This window comes from Oscarella lobularis, chromosome 15, assembly GCF_947507565.1.
Source record: "Oscarella lobularis chromosome 15, ooOscLobu1.1, whole genome shotgun sequence".
Taxonomy (NCBI): Eukaryota; Metazoa; Porifera; class Homoscleromorpha; order Homosclerophorida; family Oscarellidae; genus Oscarella; species Oscarella lobularis.
The window spans coordinates 208,725-223,972 of record NC_089189.1 but is presented as its reverse complement, the minus strand read 5'-3'; the positions used below and the strand labels follow the sequence as shown (position 1 = coordinate 223,972).

The window sequence follows — 15,248 nt, the reverse complement described above, 5'->3', positions numbered from 1 at the left end:
CCCAGTGCGCTCTCGTGACGTCATAAAAATAGCCACACTGACAAAATACAATATTAATATCGAGTTAAGAAATACAACAAGTTTCCTTTTCAGGCTTTGGAACTCTAACCTCAGCAGGCTTTAGAATGCTGGTATCACCTTGCAATGTCCAAACAGCTTGTCGGAACGTCGGTCTCACACGTGGATTGCAATCCTGGCACTTTTCCAAAAGAATATTATAATATGACGGTGCTTCTGATGCTGCTTTTCCTTCTGGCAATTTTTGACCCTCCTCAGCTTTGTGATGAATTACCCTCTCTGGCATGCCTAAACAAAACAATCTTAGTCTGTTCTACTGATTCGTTTTTCTAACCTTTGTACGGTCGCGTTTTCTCACGAATTTCCCACAATAAAACTCCGTAGCTGTAGACGTCGACTTTTCGTGCTTCTTCTAATGTCACACGCCTAGCTCCGCCTTCGTGAGAATCAACTCGATATCGCTCAGGAGCGATGTACGTAGCAGTGCCTGAAGGCAACGAGCCAGCCGACTGATAGCTCGTCACTGCGCTGAAAATAGACATTTTTGAGAAGCCAAAATCGCAAATCTAAAAACACAAACTTCATTACCAGCCAGCTTTCAGTCTTACCTAGCAACTAACCTTGCAAATGAAGTCATCACCTTGTTTTTCAACTAAAATATTGTCGGATTTTAGGTCGTAGTGAATGACGGGAGGACAATTGTAGTGGAGATGGACCATACCGATTGCAATTTGCTTGGCAATCGTTATTCTCACCTCCATCCTTTGAATAGCTTCATTACCAGAAGAGAGGAGCTCGTGCAAGTTGCCTCCGCTTACAAACGCCGTTATAAGAGCGTAGTGTCTGACGTTGGTGCAACGTCCAATCAATTCGACGATGAAACGATGAGGTTTGATTCGGAGAAGAATGGATGATTCCTTCTCAAAATCTTCGCACTCTCTTAATTATTGAAAATATAAGAATTATTTGCAAGAAAGATGTCTACTCACTTCTTTTCTCTTCTGTGTCTAAAAGCCTTGAAGACTTTGACAGCGACCGTTTGCTCTTTCTCGTTCTTTTTCAGTGTCGCCTTGTACACCTCTCCGAATCCGCCCGAGCCAATGAAATCGTCCGCTTCGTCATATTTAAGTTCGTCTCTCTCAATTACGAGATCTCCTACAAGTGCCTAGAGTTGATATTAGAAAGAGTTGCGCACTTCCGTTTAAAGCTGAATACTTGTTCCTGCTCTGCGTTACGGGGATCGGCTATTTGACACGGAAGCTGACATGACTCCAAGCTCTACACAAAAAATGATATTACCATAATTACATATGTATTGATTATGCACATACCATTGGGACACGTGGTGATGACGTTCCGGAAATACCTTTGAAGCCATCTGATTTAAAAACTAATTAACCTTTCTTGCATGAATCAAAATTTGATATAAATTACCAAATTTTAAAATGTCTAAAAGAGCCACTGGTTTCCATGTTTTGAAATCATTTGTTCCCCCAAAACGTATTAGAAATAGATCATTTTTTCTCAATAGAGAACACGTCGACTGATATACAGTTCGTATGACATCATTGGCCAACGTAACCTTTATAAATAATTAACAAATTAGAGTAACAATTTAAATATTCGTCAGTACTTTATGACATTGTTGAGAATCAATGACAATGAAATGAGCAATAGAGACCATTCTATTGCCATTGGTCACTCCCCATAAGACGATAGCACATGGTCCTAATCCGGGAATATGAACAATATTAGTTGAATGACCATATAAGGGAAGAAAATGATGTGGTCCATCCAAATGAACTTGGATCCACTCCTACATAAACAAATTAGAATATCAACAAACAAATAAAAACAAACAAACAACTTACCATTGAGTTCAAATGAAAAACATAAATATCATTGAAATACTTTGTACAATAAGAACCGCCAAAGAGAATTGCTCGATTATTATCAACTGTAATGAAGGAATGTCCGTCTCGAGGATGTGGTTTTTTTCCTGTGCATTGAGCTGGAATCCAATTCCCTTCAAACAAATGTCTACATTCAATTCAAAATAATTTTACACGTCACTCACTCTTTCGGATGCAAAACAACCAAACTTCATTGTTCCACCCCTCGTCAGGATAATTTGAAGAAGGAATGAATTGAGATCCGTCTGGTATTGGTGAAACAATCGGAGTTCCTATTCCGCCCATCATGACGAGATGTTCGTCTCCTTTCTTCCCTAACACGCACATTCCATGGTTCACTCTCCCGCTGGGCGTTGATTGGTCATTGGAATGGATTCGTTGCCATTCCAACGTCGATCCATCCAATTTGTGAACATCGTTCGAATAGACACGACGGTCATCAGACGAGAAGTAGCCACCACCAAATTGATAAATGTCCCGATTTTGGACGACACCGATTCGTGCGTGAGAACATGGATGAGGAATGTCGGATTGGGGGATGTTCGATATTGCTCGTCGTTGATTCCATTCACTCGTCGAAAGATTCAAACACTCGATCACATCCTGACAGCAATAGAACTTCTCTCCCGTCGATTCTCTCATCGCTTTTCCTCCCCAAAGAAGCATCTCTTCATCGATAATGAGAGCGACGTGTCCCCATCGAGATGAGGGACCCGTGGAAGACATCTTTCAACTGAAAACGCCGTCGAAGAAGACAGAACGAAAGCGATTCTAGAGACACGCCCCAATCGAGAGAACGCCCCTTCAAAAATATCTCAAAAATACCTTATCAAGATCAACGAGACGATCATTCGATCAAACGACACAAGTGAATCGATGTCGCGCGTCACAAACGGCAAAAAACGACAGGAAAACGAGGAAATCTGATCGAATCTCTTTGAGAGTGCGCATGAGCACATTTTCACTCCCACTTTCACGTGAACGAACCATGAGCGTATGCAAAACGAATTGCGGCCATAAATAGATGCGATGGACACAGACAAGCGACTAAAAAGAATAAATAAAAAATTTTAAAGTGCGCATGCGCAATCAACTCACTTTTCTAAAATTCAAAGTTCACGTGAACAGAGAGAACGACAAGCCATTGAAGTCCAGCCCCAATAGAAAATGCTAATATCATATCAAAACACCGAAATATACAAAAGTCTAAAACTAAAAAAAGCACCAATCGATAATCTGCTGCGAAGATATTTCATCTCATAGAGCCTCTTTAGACGTGTGCTAGACATCTATAACACGTTAATCATTATTAATTATTATTTCCGTTTCACTTGATTTAGTGGACGCCATCCTTTGCAAGTTCTAAAACACTCGTGTCGCCTTCTAGTATCCAAACCGCTTCTCGAAACGTTGGCCTCGCGTCCGGACTCAAATCGGTGCACTTATACAAAAGACTAGTGTAGTGTGGCGGAGCTTGGGACGCTGCTTGGCCCTCGGGAAGTCTGGCACCCTGCTCGGCTTTCAGATGAATAGCATATTTTGGCAGACCTACATAAAATTAGACAAGACTTTTTATTAAATATTTGCTAACCTTTGTAGGGTGGACTTCTTTCGCGAATTTCCCACAATAAGACTCCGTAACTGTACACGTCGGCTTTTCTGGCTTCTTCTATCTTTACACGTCGACTTCCGCCTTCGTGAAATTCGGCGCGATATCGCTCAGGGGCGATGTAGGCAACGGTGCCCTTAGGAGTCGATCCAGGCGCTTGATCGCTCGTCACAGCGCTGCCATCCGCAATTTTCGACAGACCAAAGTCACAAATCTACGACAACGGTCACGTCATATAAATTGAAAGTTCTCAGAGTAATTCACCTTGCAAATGAAGTCGACACCCTTTTTTTCGACGAGAATGTTGACCGCTTTTAAATCGTAGTGGATGATAGGAGGACGATTGTAGTGGAGATGAACCATACCAATTGCAATTTGTTTTGCAATCGATATTCTCACCTCCATCCTTTGAATCGCCGCATCGTCGGAAGAGAGGAGATCGTGCAAGTCGCCTCCGTTCACAAACGCCGTTATAAGAGCGTAGTGTCCGACGTTGGTGCAACGTCCAATCAAATTAATGATGAAACGATGAGGAGGGATTCGGAGAAGAATGGATGCTTCCTTCTTGAAATCGTCGCACTCTCTTCAAAGACGAATTCAAAAATCAGAGGCGAGAAAATGTCAACTCACTTTTGTGCTCTTCTTCGTTTGAAACTCTTGAATACTTTGACAGCGACCGTTTGCTCTTCCTCGTTTCTTTTCAGCGTCGCTTTGTAGACTTCTCCGTATCCACCTGAGCCAAGGAAATCGGTCTCCTCGTTGTATTTGAGTGCGTCTTGATCTATTTCAAGAGATGGATCCTCAAGGGATACCTAGAGATAAATTAGAGAAAACAATGATTCTATAAGTAAAAACCAGTTACTTGTTCCTGCTCTGCGTCACGGGGATCGGCTATTTGACACGGAAGCGGACATGACTCCAAGCTCTACACAAGAAATGATATTACCATAATTATATGTATTGATTATGCACATACCATTGGGACACGTGATGATGACTTTTCGGAAATACCTTTGAAGACGTCTGATTTCAAATCTAATTAAACACGGTTTCTTGCATGAATCAAAATTTGAGTGATATACCGAATTTTAAAATGTCTAACAGGGCCACTGGTTTCAATGTTTCGAAATCATTTGTTCCTCCAAATTGGATTAGAAATAGATCATCTTTTCTCAATAGAGAACACGTCGACTGAAATGCAGTTTGTATAACCTTATCAGTCAACATAACCTGTATAAATAATAATCAAATTAGAGTAATAATGTTAAATATTCGTCAGTACTTTATGACATTGTCGAGAATCAATGACAATGAAATGAGCAATAGAGACCATTCTAGCGCCATTGGTCAATCCCCATAAGACGATAGCACATGGTCCTAATCCGGGAATATGAACAACATTAGTTGAATGACCCCATAAGGGAAGAAGATGATGTGGTCCATCCAAATGAACTTGGATCCACTCCTACATAAACAAATTAGAATATCAACAAACAAATACAAACAAACAACTTACCATTGAGTTCAAATGAAAAAAGTAAATATCATCAAAATACTTTTTACCATAAGCACGGCCACCGCTAATAAGAATTGCTTGATTAATATCAACTGCAGTGAATGAATGTCCTAATCGAGGCTGTGGTTTTTTTCCTGTGCATTGAGCTGGAATCCAATTCCCTTCAAACAAATGTCTACATTCAATTCAAAATAATTTTACACGTCACTCACTCTTTCGGATGCAAAACAACCAAACTTCATTGTTGTACCCCACGTCAGGATCATCTTCATCAGGAATGAATTGAGATCCTTCTGGTATTGGTGAAACAATCTTTGTTCCCCATCCCCCCATCATGACGAGATGTTCGTCTCCTTTCTTCCCTAACACGCACATTCCATGGTGCGATCTCCCGCTAGGCGTTGATTGGTCATTGGAATGGATTCGTTGCCATTCCAACGTCAATCCATCCAATTTGTGAACATCGTTCGAATAGACAAGACGGCCATCAGACGAGTAGTAACCACCAAATTGATAAATGTCCCGATTTTGGACGACACCGATTCGTGCACAGACACATGGATGAGGAATGTCGGATTGGGGGATGTTCGATATTGCTCGTCGTTCATTCCATTCACTCGTCGAAAGATTCAAACACTCGATCACATCCTGAGAGCAAAAGAACTTCTCTCCCGTCGATTCTCTCATCGCTCCTCCTCCCCAAAGAAGCATTTCATGATCGATAATGACAGCGACGTGTCCCACTCGAGATGAGGGACCCGTGGAAGACATCTTTCAACTGAAAACGCCGTCGAAGAAGACAGAACGAAAGCGATTCTAGAGACACGCCCCAATCGAGAGAACGCCCCTTCTAAAATATCTCAAAAATACCTTTTCAAGAATATCCGTCGGTAAAACGACACCAACAAATCGACGTGGCGTGTCAAACACGAAGAAAAAGGACGAGAAATTCGATCAAAATGACCTTTGACACATGCGCATGCGCAAACGCGTCAAATGCAAATCATTAATCCCAATTCACGTGAGAACTCTATTTACATCCAGAATAGTACAAACTAATAATAATAATATCAGATGCTAAGAATAATAGAAGCATGCTCTCAAACACAGATCGCATGCCACGGAAAGAAGAAGAGAATCGAGAGAGAGAGAGAGACAAAGACAAAGAGGAAAAAACTTTAGAAAAAAAATCAGCACTGAAGCATAAGAGCGGATCATGTCAAATGAAATAAGAAGGCTTCCTAACGCCTTTAACGCGCGCGTGAGTGTGCATGCACCAGTAAAAGAGAGAGAGAAAGGAGAGAGAGAATACAAAAACAAAGATCAGGAGACAATATTTCCTAATTTCTGCGACTACTTCTTCTGCTACTAGAGACCCGTTGGGCCGTTGGGGTATTCATTATCCGGGTCATTGGGATAGTCACACATGGACCTGTTCATATCAATAGAACGCTCTTCTTCTCGTCGTTTTAGACACGCCGCTTTCGGATTCAAATTACGGTCTGAAAAAAATCAATTTTATATTAATTAATGTCGTAATTATTATTTATACCTCTGACTTGATTTTCGAGATTTGTTATTACGGCTACGGCTTGGTGTAGAATATTCAATTTCGTCTGAGCTTTATCCGCTTCCAAATGCATGGCACACATGCGACCCAATTCCTTAAACGCTTCATTGATATCCTTTACTCGAATCCTATAATAATGATTCTATGGTCACGTGATTGTTATTTTTATTACCTTTCTCTGGCGTTATTTGCACTTCGTCTCTCTTGTTCTTTGGCCTGTTTAACGCGTTGTTGATCGTCTGGTCCGATTGCGTTGTTGCCTCCTGTTCCGTCTACTCCTCCTCCTGTTCCAAGACGTTTTCTTCCGCTTGCGCTCTGATTTTTCTTCAAACGCTTTGGAAACGATGTTGAAATGCAGTCAGCGTACGAATACACCCATTTGCGCTTAGACACATCGATGAAAAACGTTGGAACCCGGAGATATTCGAAAACACACGATGAAGAACTCCCGTCGCTTCTTTCACCACGAAAAAGCGGTCGAAACCATAACCAGACGATCCGTCGGTCAAACGAGAGCCCGAAAAATCGATCCGATGCGTCGCGCACGAAGGACGAGGCGAAGAAGTTCGACGCTGCGGCTTGCGCATGAGCACATACTCAGTTCACGTGAACAAGCAATCTGAAAAAAATTATTATGTTAGGAGCATCATACCCGCCAGAACACAGTAGTAAAACTAACAATATCAAAGTCTAATATATAAAATTGTAAAAATATGTTCACACTTACACATAAAAGATGAAATCAGCTTTTTCACACCAGCCTACAGAAATATCTGCTAGGCCGTTAAACCAACGTCTACACCGTAAAAATAAAATCAATAATTATTCAATTACTCAATATATAGCTTTGACTCTACTTCGCTGATTTGAATTGGGAGTTCTAAAAGCTCGGTGTCGCCTTGCAGTATCCAAACCGCTTCTCGAAACGTTGGCCTCACATCCGGATCAAAAGCGGTGCACTTATACAAAAGAAGGTTGTAGTGTGGTGGAGCTTGGAATGTTGCTCTGCCCTCTGGAAGTTTATCACCGCGCTCAGCTTTGCAGTGAACTACTGTGACCGGCAAGTCTACACAAAATCATCTTAGACGTTAAAGAAACTAATAATTATTTATTTAATACCTTTGTGGGGTAGAACTTTTTCACGAATTTCCCACAGCAAAACTCCGTAGCTGTACACGTCGGTTTTTCTTGCTTTCTCTATCTTCACACGCTCGTCTCGAGATTCGTAAGGAACCTCACGATATCGCTCCGGTGCAATGTGCGCGATGGTGCCTGATGGAGTTTCTCCGGCCGATCGACGGCTCGTCAGATTGCTGACACCAGACATTTTAGACAAACCGAAGTCGCAAATCTAAAAAAGCTTTGATTTGTCAGTTATACGATTCTCACTCAAAGACTAACCTTGCAAATGAAGCCATCGGCTGTTTTTTCCACCAAGACGTTTTCCGATTTTAGGTCGTAGTGAATAAGAGGAGGACGATTGTAGTGGAGATGGACCATACCGATTGCAATTTGTTTTGCAATACATATTCTCGCCTCCATCCTTTGAATGACTGCATCGTCCGAAGAGAGAAGCTCGTGCAAGTTGCCTCCGCTCACAAACGCCGTTACAAGAGCGAAGTGTCTGGGAGCTGCGCAGAGTCCAATTAAATCGACGATGAAACGATGAGGTGCGATTCGAAGAAGAATGGATGCTTCCTTCTTGAAATTATCGCACTCTCTTTAAAAATATAAGCGAATTAGACATTACGGGTTATGGAGAAATTGACTCACTTCTTATTTCTTAATCTTCTGAAATTGATGAAGACTTTGACAGCAACCGTTTGTTCTTTTTCGTTCTTTTTCAGTGTCGCTTTGAAGACTTCTCCATATGCACCTGAGCCAACGCATTCTGTTTCGTCGTACGTAAGTTCATCTCGCTCAATTTGGAGAGAAGGATCAAGAAGAGATATCTAGAGATGGATAGGATAAATCAATAATTCTATGCGTAAAAATCAGTTACTTGGTCCTGCTCTGCGTTATGAGGATCAGTTATTTGATAAGGAAGCGGACACGACTCCAAGCGCTACACGAAAAATTATATTACCATAATTATATATGTATTGATTATGCACATACTATTGGGACACGTGACAATGACGATATGGAAATATCTTTGAAGCCATCTGATTTCAAATCTAATCAAATACGGTTTTTAGAACGAATAAAAATTTGATATAATTACCAAATTTTAAAATGTCTAACAGGGCCACTGGTTTCAATGTTGTTAAATCATTTGTTCCTCCAAATCGTATTAGAAATAGATCATCTTTTCTCAATAGAAAACACGTCGACTGAAATATAGTTAGTATAACCTTATCAGTCAACGTAACCTGTATAAATAAAATTCAGATTAGAGCCATAATGTTAAATATTCGTCAGTACTATATAACATTGTTGAGAATCAATAAAAATGAAATGAGCAATAGAGACCATTCTATCGTCATTGGTGACTCCCCATAAGACGATAGCACATGGTCCTAATCCGGGAATATCAACAACACTAGTTGAATGACCAGCTAAGGGAAGAAGATGACGTGGTCCATCCAAATCAACTTGAATCCACTCCTACATAAACAAATTAGAATATCAACAAACAAATACAAACAAACAACTTACCATTGAGTTCAAATTAAAAACATAAATATCATTGAAATAATTTGTTTCATCAGAACCGCCAATGAGAATTGCTCGATTAATATCAATTGCAGTGAAGGAATGTGCGTCTCGAGGATGTGGTTTTTTTCCTGTGCATTGAGCTGGAATCCAATTCCCTTCAAACAAATGTCTACATTCAATTCAAAATAATTTTACATGTCACTCACTCTTTCGGATGCAAAACAACCAAACTTCATTGTTCCTCCCCCTGTCAGGATATTTTGAATTAGGAATGAATTGAGATCCATCTCGTATTGGTGAAACAATCTTTGTTCCGTATCCGCCCATCATGACGAGATGTTCGTCTCCTTTCTTCCCTAACACGCACATTCCATGTCCTGATCTCCCGCTGGGCGTTGATTGGTCATTGGAATGGATTCGTTCCCATTCCAACGTCAATCCATCCAATTTGTGAACATCGTTCGAAAAGACAAGACGGTCATCAGACGACAAGTAGCCACCACCAAATTGATAAATGTCCCGATTTTGGACGACACCGATTCGTGCACAGACACATGGATGAGGAATGTCGAATTGGGAGATGTTCGATATTGCTCGTCGTTGATTCCATTCACTCGTCGAAAGATTCAAACACTCGATCACATCCTGAGAGCAAAAGAACTTCTCTCCCGTCGAGTCTCTCATCGCTCTTCCTCCCCAAAGAAGCATCTCTTGATCGATAATGACAGCGACGTGTCCCCATCGAGATGAGGGACCCGTGGAAGACATCTTTCAACTGAAAACGCTGTCGAAGAAGACAGAAAGAAAGCGATTCTAGAGACACGCCCCAATCGAGAGAACGCGTCTTCAAAATATCTCAAAAATACCTTTTCAAGATCAACGAGACGATCTTTCGATCAAACGACACTAACGAATCGATGTCGCGCGTCACACACGGCGAAAAACGAGAAGAAAACGAGGAAATGTGATCGAATCTCTTTGAGAGTGCGCATGAGCACATTTTCACTCCCACTTTTCACGTGAACGAACAATGAGCGTATGCAAAACGATAAATAGATGCGATGCACACAGCCAAACGACTAAAAAGAATCAATAAAACAAATTAAAGTGCGCATGCGCAATCAACTCACTTTTCTAAAATTCAAAGTTCACGTGAACAGAGAGAACGACAAGCCATTGATGTCCAGCCCCAATAGAAAATGCTAAAATCATATCAAAACACCGAAATAGACCAAATAAGTCAAAGCACCAAACGAGAATCTGCTGCGAAGATATTTCATCTCATAGAATTCCTTCAAACGTGTGCTTGACATCTATAACACGTTAATTATTATAAAAAATTCGACAATATTATTTCTGTTTCACTTGATTTAGTGGTCGCCATCCTTTGCAAGTTCTAAAACACTCGTGTCGCCTTCAAGAATCCAAACCGCTTCTCGAAACGTTGGCCTCGCGTCCGGACTCAAATCGGTGCACTTATACAAAAGACTAGTGTAGTGTGGCGGAGCTTGGGACGCTGCTTGGCCCTCGGGAAGTCTGGTACCCTTTTGAACTTCGGAATGAACCACAACGTTTGGAACGCCTTCACACAATCGTCCTAGTCATCTATACTTATTGTCTAAAATATTTGCTACCTTTGTAGGGTGGCCTTCTTTCGCGAATTTCCCACAATAAGACTCCGTAACTGTACACGTCGGCTTTTCTGGCTTCTTCTATCTTTACACGTCGACTTCCGCCTTCGTGAAATTCGGCGCGATATCGCTCAGGGGCGATGTAGGCAACGGTGCCCTTAGGAGTCGATCCAGGCGCTTGATCGCTCGTCACAGCGCTGCCATCCGCAATTTTCGACAGACCAAAGTCACAAATCTACGACAACGGTCACGTCATATAAATTGAAAGTTCTCAGAGTAATTCACCTTGCAAATTAAGTCGTCACCCTTTTTTTCGACGAGAATGTTGACCGCTTTTAAATCGTAGTGGATGATAGGAGGACGATTGTAGTGGAGATGAACCATACCAATTGCAATTTGTTTTGCAATCGATATTCTCACCTCCATCCTTTGAATCGCCGCATCGTCGGAAGAGAGGATCTCATGCAAGTTTCCTCCGTTCACAAACGCCGTTATAAGAGCGTAGTGTCCGACGTTGGTGCAACGTCCAATCAAATTAATGATGAAACGATGAGGAGGGATTCGGAGAAGAATGGATGCTTCCTTCTTGAAATCGTCGCACTCTCTTCAAAGACGAATTCAAAAAATCAGAGGCGAGAAAATGTCAACTCACTTTTTTGCTCTTCTTCGTTTGAAACTCTTGAATACTTTGACAGCGACCGTTTGCTCTTCCTCGTTTCTTTTCAGCGTCGCTTTGTAGACTTCTCCGTATCCACCTGAGCCAATGAAATCGGTCTCCTCGTTGTATTTGAGTGCCTCTTGATCTATTTCAAGAGATGGATCCTCAAGGGATACCTAGACATAAATTAGAGACAACAATGATTCTATAAGTAAAAACCAGTTACTTGTTCCTGCTCTGCGTCACGGGGATCGGTTATTTGACACGGAAGCGGACATGACTCCAAGTTCTACACAAAAAATGCTATTATCATACTTATATATGTATTGATTCTGCACATACCATTGGGACACGTGATGATGACGTTTCGGAAATACCTTTAAAGACGTCTGATTTCAAATCTAATTAAACAAAGTTTCTTGCATGAATCAAAATTTGATTGCATTACCTAAGTTTAAAATGTCTAACAGGGCCACTGGTTTCCATGTTTTGAAATCATCTGTTCCTCCAAATCCGATTAGAAATAGATCATCTTTTCTCAATAGAGAACACGTCGACTGATATACAGTTCGTATAACCTTATCAGTCAACGTAACCTGTATAAATAATAATCAAATTAGAGTAATAATGTTAAATATTCGTCAGTACTTTATGACATTGTTGAGAATCAATGACAATTAACTGAGCAATAGAGACCATTCTATTGCCATTGGTCACTCCCCATGAGACGATAGCACATTGTCCTAATCCGGGAATATCAACAACACTAGTTGAATGACCCTCTAAGGGAAGAAGATGATGTGGTCCATCCAAATGAACTTGGATCCACATCTACATAAACAAATTTTAATATCAACAAACAAATACAAACAAACAACTTACCATTGAGCTTAAATGAAAAACATAAATATCATCGAAATACTTTGTTTCATCACCACCGCCAATGAGAATCGCCCGATTAATATCAACAGTAGTGAAAGAATGTCCGGATCGAGGATGTGGTTTTTTTCCTGTGCATTGAGCTGGAATCCAATTCCCTTCAAACAAATGTCTACATTCAATTCGAAATAATTTTACACGTCACTCACTCTTTCGGATGCAAAACAACCAAACTTCATTGTTCCTCCCCCTGTTAGGATAATGTGAAGAAGGAATGAATTGAGATCCGTCTGGTATTGCTGAAACAATCGTTGTTCCGTATCCGCCCATGATGACGAGATGTTCGTCTCCTTTCTTCCCTAACACGCACATTCCATGGTCCGTTCTCCCGCTGGGCGTTGATTGGTCATTGGAATGGATTCGTTGCCATTCCAACGTCGACCCATGCAATTTGTGAACATCGTTCGAATAGACACGACGGCGATCAGACGAGAAGTAGAAACCACCAAATTGATAAATGTCCCGATTTTGGACGACACCAATTCGTGCGTTGCGACATGGATGAGGAATGTCGGATTGGGGGATGTTCGATATTGCTCGTCGTTGATTCCATTCACTCGTAGAAAGATTCAAACACTCGATCACATCCTGAGAGCAAAAGAACTTCTCTCCCGTCGATTCTCTCATCGCTTCTCCTCCCCAAAGAAGCATTTCATGATCGATAATGACAACGACGTGTCCCCATCGAGATGAGGGACCCGTGGAAGACATCTTTCAACTGAAAACACCGTCGAAGAAGACAGAACGAAAGCGATTCTAGAGACACGCCCCAATCGAGAGAACGCCCCTTCAAAAATATCCCAAAAATACCTTTTAAAGATCAACGAGACGATCCTTCGATCAAACGACACCAACGAATCGATGTCGCGCGTCACACACGGCGAAAAACGACAGGAAAACGTGGAAATCTGATGGAATCTCTTTAACAGTGCGCATGAGCACATTTTCACTCCCACTTTTCACGTGAACGAACAATGAGCGTATGCAAAACGGCATGAATAGATGCGATGCACACAGAGAAACGACTAAAAAGAATCATTAAAACAAATAAAAGTGCGCATGCGCAATCAACTCACTTTCCTAAAATTCAAAGTCACGTGAACAGAGAAGGTTTAGCGCGAAATCCGCACTGGGTACATCAGAACCAGAAATCTAAATAAAAATAAATAAAAGTCTCAATTATTTGAATTGAATATTATTTACAGGCATTGGATTCATTGGCGGTCTAGGTTTATATCTAGATTCAAAATCTCCTATTCTTGATGGATGAGAAAGCTGATAGATCGCAATAACGAAGTTTCTCCTTATTGCTGCCTTTCGAGCGCTCGAGGAACATAGTAAACGACTCTTCTGTCATTTTTGATGTTGTTCGAAACGACGCAGTTGGCGTACGACTAGAAAAAAGGCGAGAAATAAGGACGCCGTCGCAATCACACGTCACAGTCACGTGTTCTAGATACGTCATGAGAAAAGCCAATAGAAATATAAGAGGAGCAGTTAACCTATAAAAAACAAAACAATTAAATATGCAATCACAAAACTCGACAATTCTCCTTCAAAAAGCTGATGTCGCCTTGTAAGACCCAAACAACTTCTCGAAACGTTGGCCTCACGTTTGGATCGATATCCGTGCACTTTTTCAAAAGACTGTTATAGTGTGGCGGAGCGTCTGAAGCTAGTCGTCCCTCCGGAAGTTTTCCACCCCTCTGAACTTCGGAATGAACAGCAATGTTTGGCAAACCTTTACACAGTCATCCGAGTGTTTTCTAGTTAATTATTTTAAATATTTACCAACCTTTGTACGGTCGCGTTTTCTCGCGAATTTTCCCAGAGTAAAACACCGTAGCTGTAGACGTCGACTTTTCGCGCTTCATCTATTTTCACGCGCCTAGCTCCGCCTTCGTGGGGATCAACTCTATATCGCTCAGGAGCGATGTAAGCGACAGTGCCTGAAGGAAACGACCCGTCACACTGATAGCTCGTCACTGCGCTCACATTCGACATTTTCGAGAAACCGAAATCGCAAATCTAAGAACCATTAAATAACTAAACCCGCCGGATTTCAGTCTACAGCTTCTCTGGTCACTCACCTTGCAAATGAAGTCATCACCTTTCGTTTCGATTAATATTTTATCAGATTTTAAGATTCTATTACAGCTACGGCTTGATGTAGAATATTCAATTTCGTCTGAGCTTTATTCGCTTTCAAATGCATGGCACACATGCGACCCAATTCCTTAAACGCTTCATTTATATCCTTTACTCTAATCCTATGATATAGTATTGATTATTTATTGTATGTCCACGTGATGGTTTTTTTTCATTGCCTTTCTCTGGCGTTATTTGCACTTCGTCTTCCTTGTGCTGTGATTTCTTATAGGTGGATTCCTTCTCCGCTTCTCACTTTTGCATGGGCAACGCTTTCGCCTCGATTCGCGTTTCCATTCGACGCCAATCCGAAATCCTGACCCAGGAAATCCATGGCTGGTGCAAGAATGAGACATACTAGTGGTCTACATTCATATCCAGATTGCTCTGTGGAGACGATTGTCTCAGGGAACCCTAAGAGATCGTAAAAGCGACGTTCCGCTGCCTTCCAACCGTTTGATGTACTTCGAAAACGACCTTTCTGCTATTTTAAATATCGTTCAAAGCGATGGAGACAGCGTACGACTAGAAATCGGACCCTGTCGTCATTCCAACGTCACAATCACGTGATAATACCTAGTGCGCTAC

At 41.3% G+C, this 15,248-nt stretch overlaps 5 protein-coding genes across 8 annotated transcripts; all 5 read right to left on the bottom strand.

The window, feature by feature from the left end:
* Positions 1-10: 10 nt before the first annotated feature.
* On the bottom strand, positions 11-2,896 carry LOC136196101 (uncharacterized). The gene is made up of 11 exons (XM_065985610.1): positions 2,757-2,896; positions 2,096-2,702; positions 1,890-2,044; positions 1,652-1,834; positions 1,453-1,600; positions 1,350-1,396; positions 1,234-1,296; positions 1,008-1,183; positions 639-957; positions 353-584; positions 11-306 (listed from the first exon to the last, which is right to left on the bottom strand). Exons 2-11 carry the CDS (start codon positions 2,655-2,657, stop codon positions 65-67), a joined length of 2,127 nt encoding a protein of 708 aa, XP_065841682.1. The 5' UTR covers positions 2,658-2,702; positions 2,757-2,896; the 3' UTR covers positions 11-64.
* A 111-nt stretch (positions 2,897-3,007) lies between these two features.
* On the bottom strand, positions 3,008-5,901 carry LOC136196102 (uncharacterized). Of its 3 annotated transcripts, none has more exons than XM_065985613.1 (11): positions 5,269-5,901; positions 5,057-5,217; positions 4,823-5,005; positions 4,623-4,770; positions 4,517-4,575; positions 4,403-4,465; positions 4,171-4,352; positions 3,805-4,123; positions 3,523-3,754; positions 3,263-3,479; positions 3,008-3,220 (listed from the first exon to the last, which is right to left on the bottom strand). In XM_065985613.1, exons 1-10 carry the CDS (start codon positions 5,825-5,827, stop codon positions 3,268-3,270), a joined length of 2,118 nt encoding a protein of 705 aa, XP_065841685.1. In that variant the 5' UTR covers positions 5,828-5,901; the 3' UTR covers positions 3,008-3,220; positions 3,263-3,267. The 3 variants fall into 3 exon arrangements, with proteins under 3 accessions (XP_065841685.1, XP_065841684.1, XP_065841683.1); XM_065985612.1 differs by having other exon boundaries at positions 3,008-3,212; XM_065985611.1 differs by having other exon boundaries at positions 3,008-3,479.
* A 359-nt stretch (positions 5,902-6,260) lies between these two features.
* On the bottom strand, positions 6,261-7,213 carry LOC136196230 (transcription factor XE1.1-like). The gene is made up of 4 exons (XM_065985756.1): positions 7,091-7,213; positions 6,799-7,010; positions 6,609-6,754; positions 6,261-6,558 (listed from the first exon to the last, which is right to left on the bottom strand). The coding sequence occupies exons 1-4, from the start codon at positions 7,211-7,213 to the stop codon at positions 6,425-6,427; spliced, it is 615 nt and encodes a 204-aa protein (XP_065841828.1). The 3' UTR covers positions 6,261-6,424.
* Positions 7,214-7,246: 33 nt separating this feature from the next.
* Positions 7,247-10,288, bottom strand: LOC136195880 (uncharacterized). The gene is made up of 12 exons (XM_065985369.1): positions 10,151-10,288; positions 9,491-10,097; positions 9,285-9,439; positions 9,051-9,233; positions 8,851-8,998; positions 8,745-8,803; positions 8,629-8,691; positions 8,400-8,578; positions 8,028-8,346; positions 7,746-7,977; positions 7,484-7,692; positions 7,247-7,422 (listed from the first exon to the last, which is right to left on the bottom strand). The coding sequence occupies exons 2-12, from the start codon at positions 10,050-10,052 to the stop codon at positions 7,411-7,413; spliced, it is 2,121 nt and encodes a 706-aa protein (XP_065841441.1). The 5' UTR covers positions 10,053-10,097; positions 10,151-10,288; the 3' UTR covers positions 7,247-7,410.
* Positions 10,269-15,208, bottom strand: LOC136195881 (uncharacterized). Of its 2 annotated transcripts, none has more exons than XM_065985370.1 (18): positions 14,840-15,208; positions 14,603-14,782; positions 14,308-14,540; positions 13,716-14,253; positions 13,589-13,664; positions 13,323-13,537; positions 12,662-13,268; positions 12,456-12,610; positions 12,222-12,404; positions 12,022-12,169; positions 11,916-11,974; positions 11,800-11,862; positions 11,568-11,749; positions 11,201-11,519; positions 10,919-11,150; positions 10,650-10,866; positions 10,415-10,597; positions 10,269-10,363 (listed from the first exon to the last, which is right to left on the bottom strand). In XM_065985370.1, the coding sequence occupies exons 7-16, from the start codon at positions 13,221-13,223 to the stop codon at positions 10,655-10,657; spliced, it is 2,115 nt and encodes a 704-aa protein (XP_065841442.1). In that variant the 5' UTR covers positions 13,224-13,268; positions 13,323-13,537; positions 13,589-13,664; positions 13,716-14,253; positions 14,308-14,540; positions 14,603-14,782; positions 14,840-15,208; the 3' UTR covers positions 10,269-10,363; positions 10,415-10,597; positions 10,650-10,654. The 2 variants fall into 2 exon arrangements, with proteins under 2 accessions (XP_065841442.1, XP_065841443.1); XM_065985371.1 differs by lacking the exon at positions 10,269-10,363 and having other exon boundaries at positions 10,436-10,486; positions 10,534-10,597.
* Positions 15,209-15,248: the final 40 nt, after the last annotated feature.

What these genes read in the sequence shown, in the direction of transcription:
- LOC136196102 (XM_065985611.1), bottom strand. Translation starts at nt 5,827, where the DNA reads ATGTCTTCCACGGGTCCCTCATCTCGAGTGGGACACGTCGCTGTCATT. An exon ending in GTTGTTTTGCATCCGAAAGA is followed by an intron (nt 5,218 to 5,268) that starts GTGAGTGACGTG and finishes ATTTGTTTGAAG; the next exon opens with GGAATTGGATTCCAGCTCAA. An exon ending in TTTTTCATTTGAACTCAATG is followed by an intron (nt 5,006 to 5,056) that starts GTAAGTTGTTTG and finishes TTGTTTATGTAG; the next exon opens with GAGTGGATCCAAGTTCATTT.
- LOC136195881 (XM_065985370.1), bottom strand. Translation starts at nt 13,223, where the DNA reads ATGTCTTCCACGGGTCCCTCATCTCGATGGGGACACGTCGTTGTCATT. An exon ending in TTTTTCATTTAAGCTCAATG is followed by an intron (nt 12,405 to 12,455) that starts GTAAGTTGTTTG and finishes TTGTTTATGTAG; the next exon opens with ATGTGGATCCAAGTTCATTT. An exon ending in ATTCTCAACAATGTCATAAA is followed by an intron (nt 12,170 to 12,221) that starts GTACTGACGAAT and finishes TTATTTATACAG; the next exon opens with GTTACGTTGACTGATAAGGT.
- LOC136196101 (XM_065985610.1), bottom strand. Translation starts at nt 2,657, where the DNA reads ATGTCTTCCACGGGTCCCTCATCTCGATGGGGACACGTCGCTCTCATT. An exon ending in TTTAGACATTTTAAAATTTG is followed by an intron (nt 1,397 to 1,452) that starts GTAATTTATATC and finishes TTTTTAAATCAG; the next exon opens with ATGGCTTCAAAGGTATTTCC. An exon ending in GTGATGACTTCATTTGCAAG is followed by an intron (nt 585 to 638) that starts GTTAGTTGCTAG and finishes TTGTGTTTTTAG; the next exon opens with ATTTGCGATTTTGGCTTCTC.
- LOC136196230 (XM_065985756.1), bottom strand. Translation starts at nt 7,213, where the DNA reads ATGCGCAAGCCGCAGCGTCGAACTTCTTCGCCTCGTCCTTCGTGCGCG. An exon ending in GTTTCGACCGCTTTTTCGTG is followed by an intron (nt 7,011 to 7,090) that starts GTGAAAGAAGCG and finishes GATGTGTCTAAG; the next exon opens with CGCAAATGGGTGTATTCGTA. An exon ending in GCAAATAACGCCAGAGAAAG is followed by an intron (nt 6,755 to 6,798) that starts GTAATAAAAATA and finishes TCATTATTATAG; the next exon opens with GATTCGAGTAAAGGATATCA.
- LOC136195880 (XM_065985369.1), bottom strand. Translation starts at nt 10,052, where the DNA reads ATGTCTTCCACGGGTCCCTCATCTCGATGGGGACACGTCGCTGTCATT. An exon ending in ATAACGCAGAGCAGGACCAA is followed by an intron (nt 8,579 to 8,628) that starts GTAACTGATTTT and finishes ATCCATCTCTAG; the next exon opens with ATATCTCTTCTTGATCCTTC. An exon ending in AGAAGATTAAGAAATAAGAA is followed by an intron (nt 8,347 to 8,399) that starts GTGAGTCAATTT and finishes ATATTTTTAAAG; the next exon opens with AGAGTGCGATAATTTCAAGA.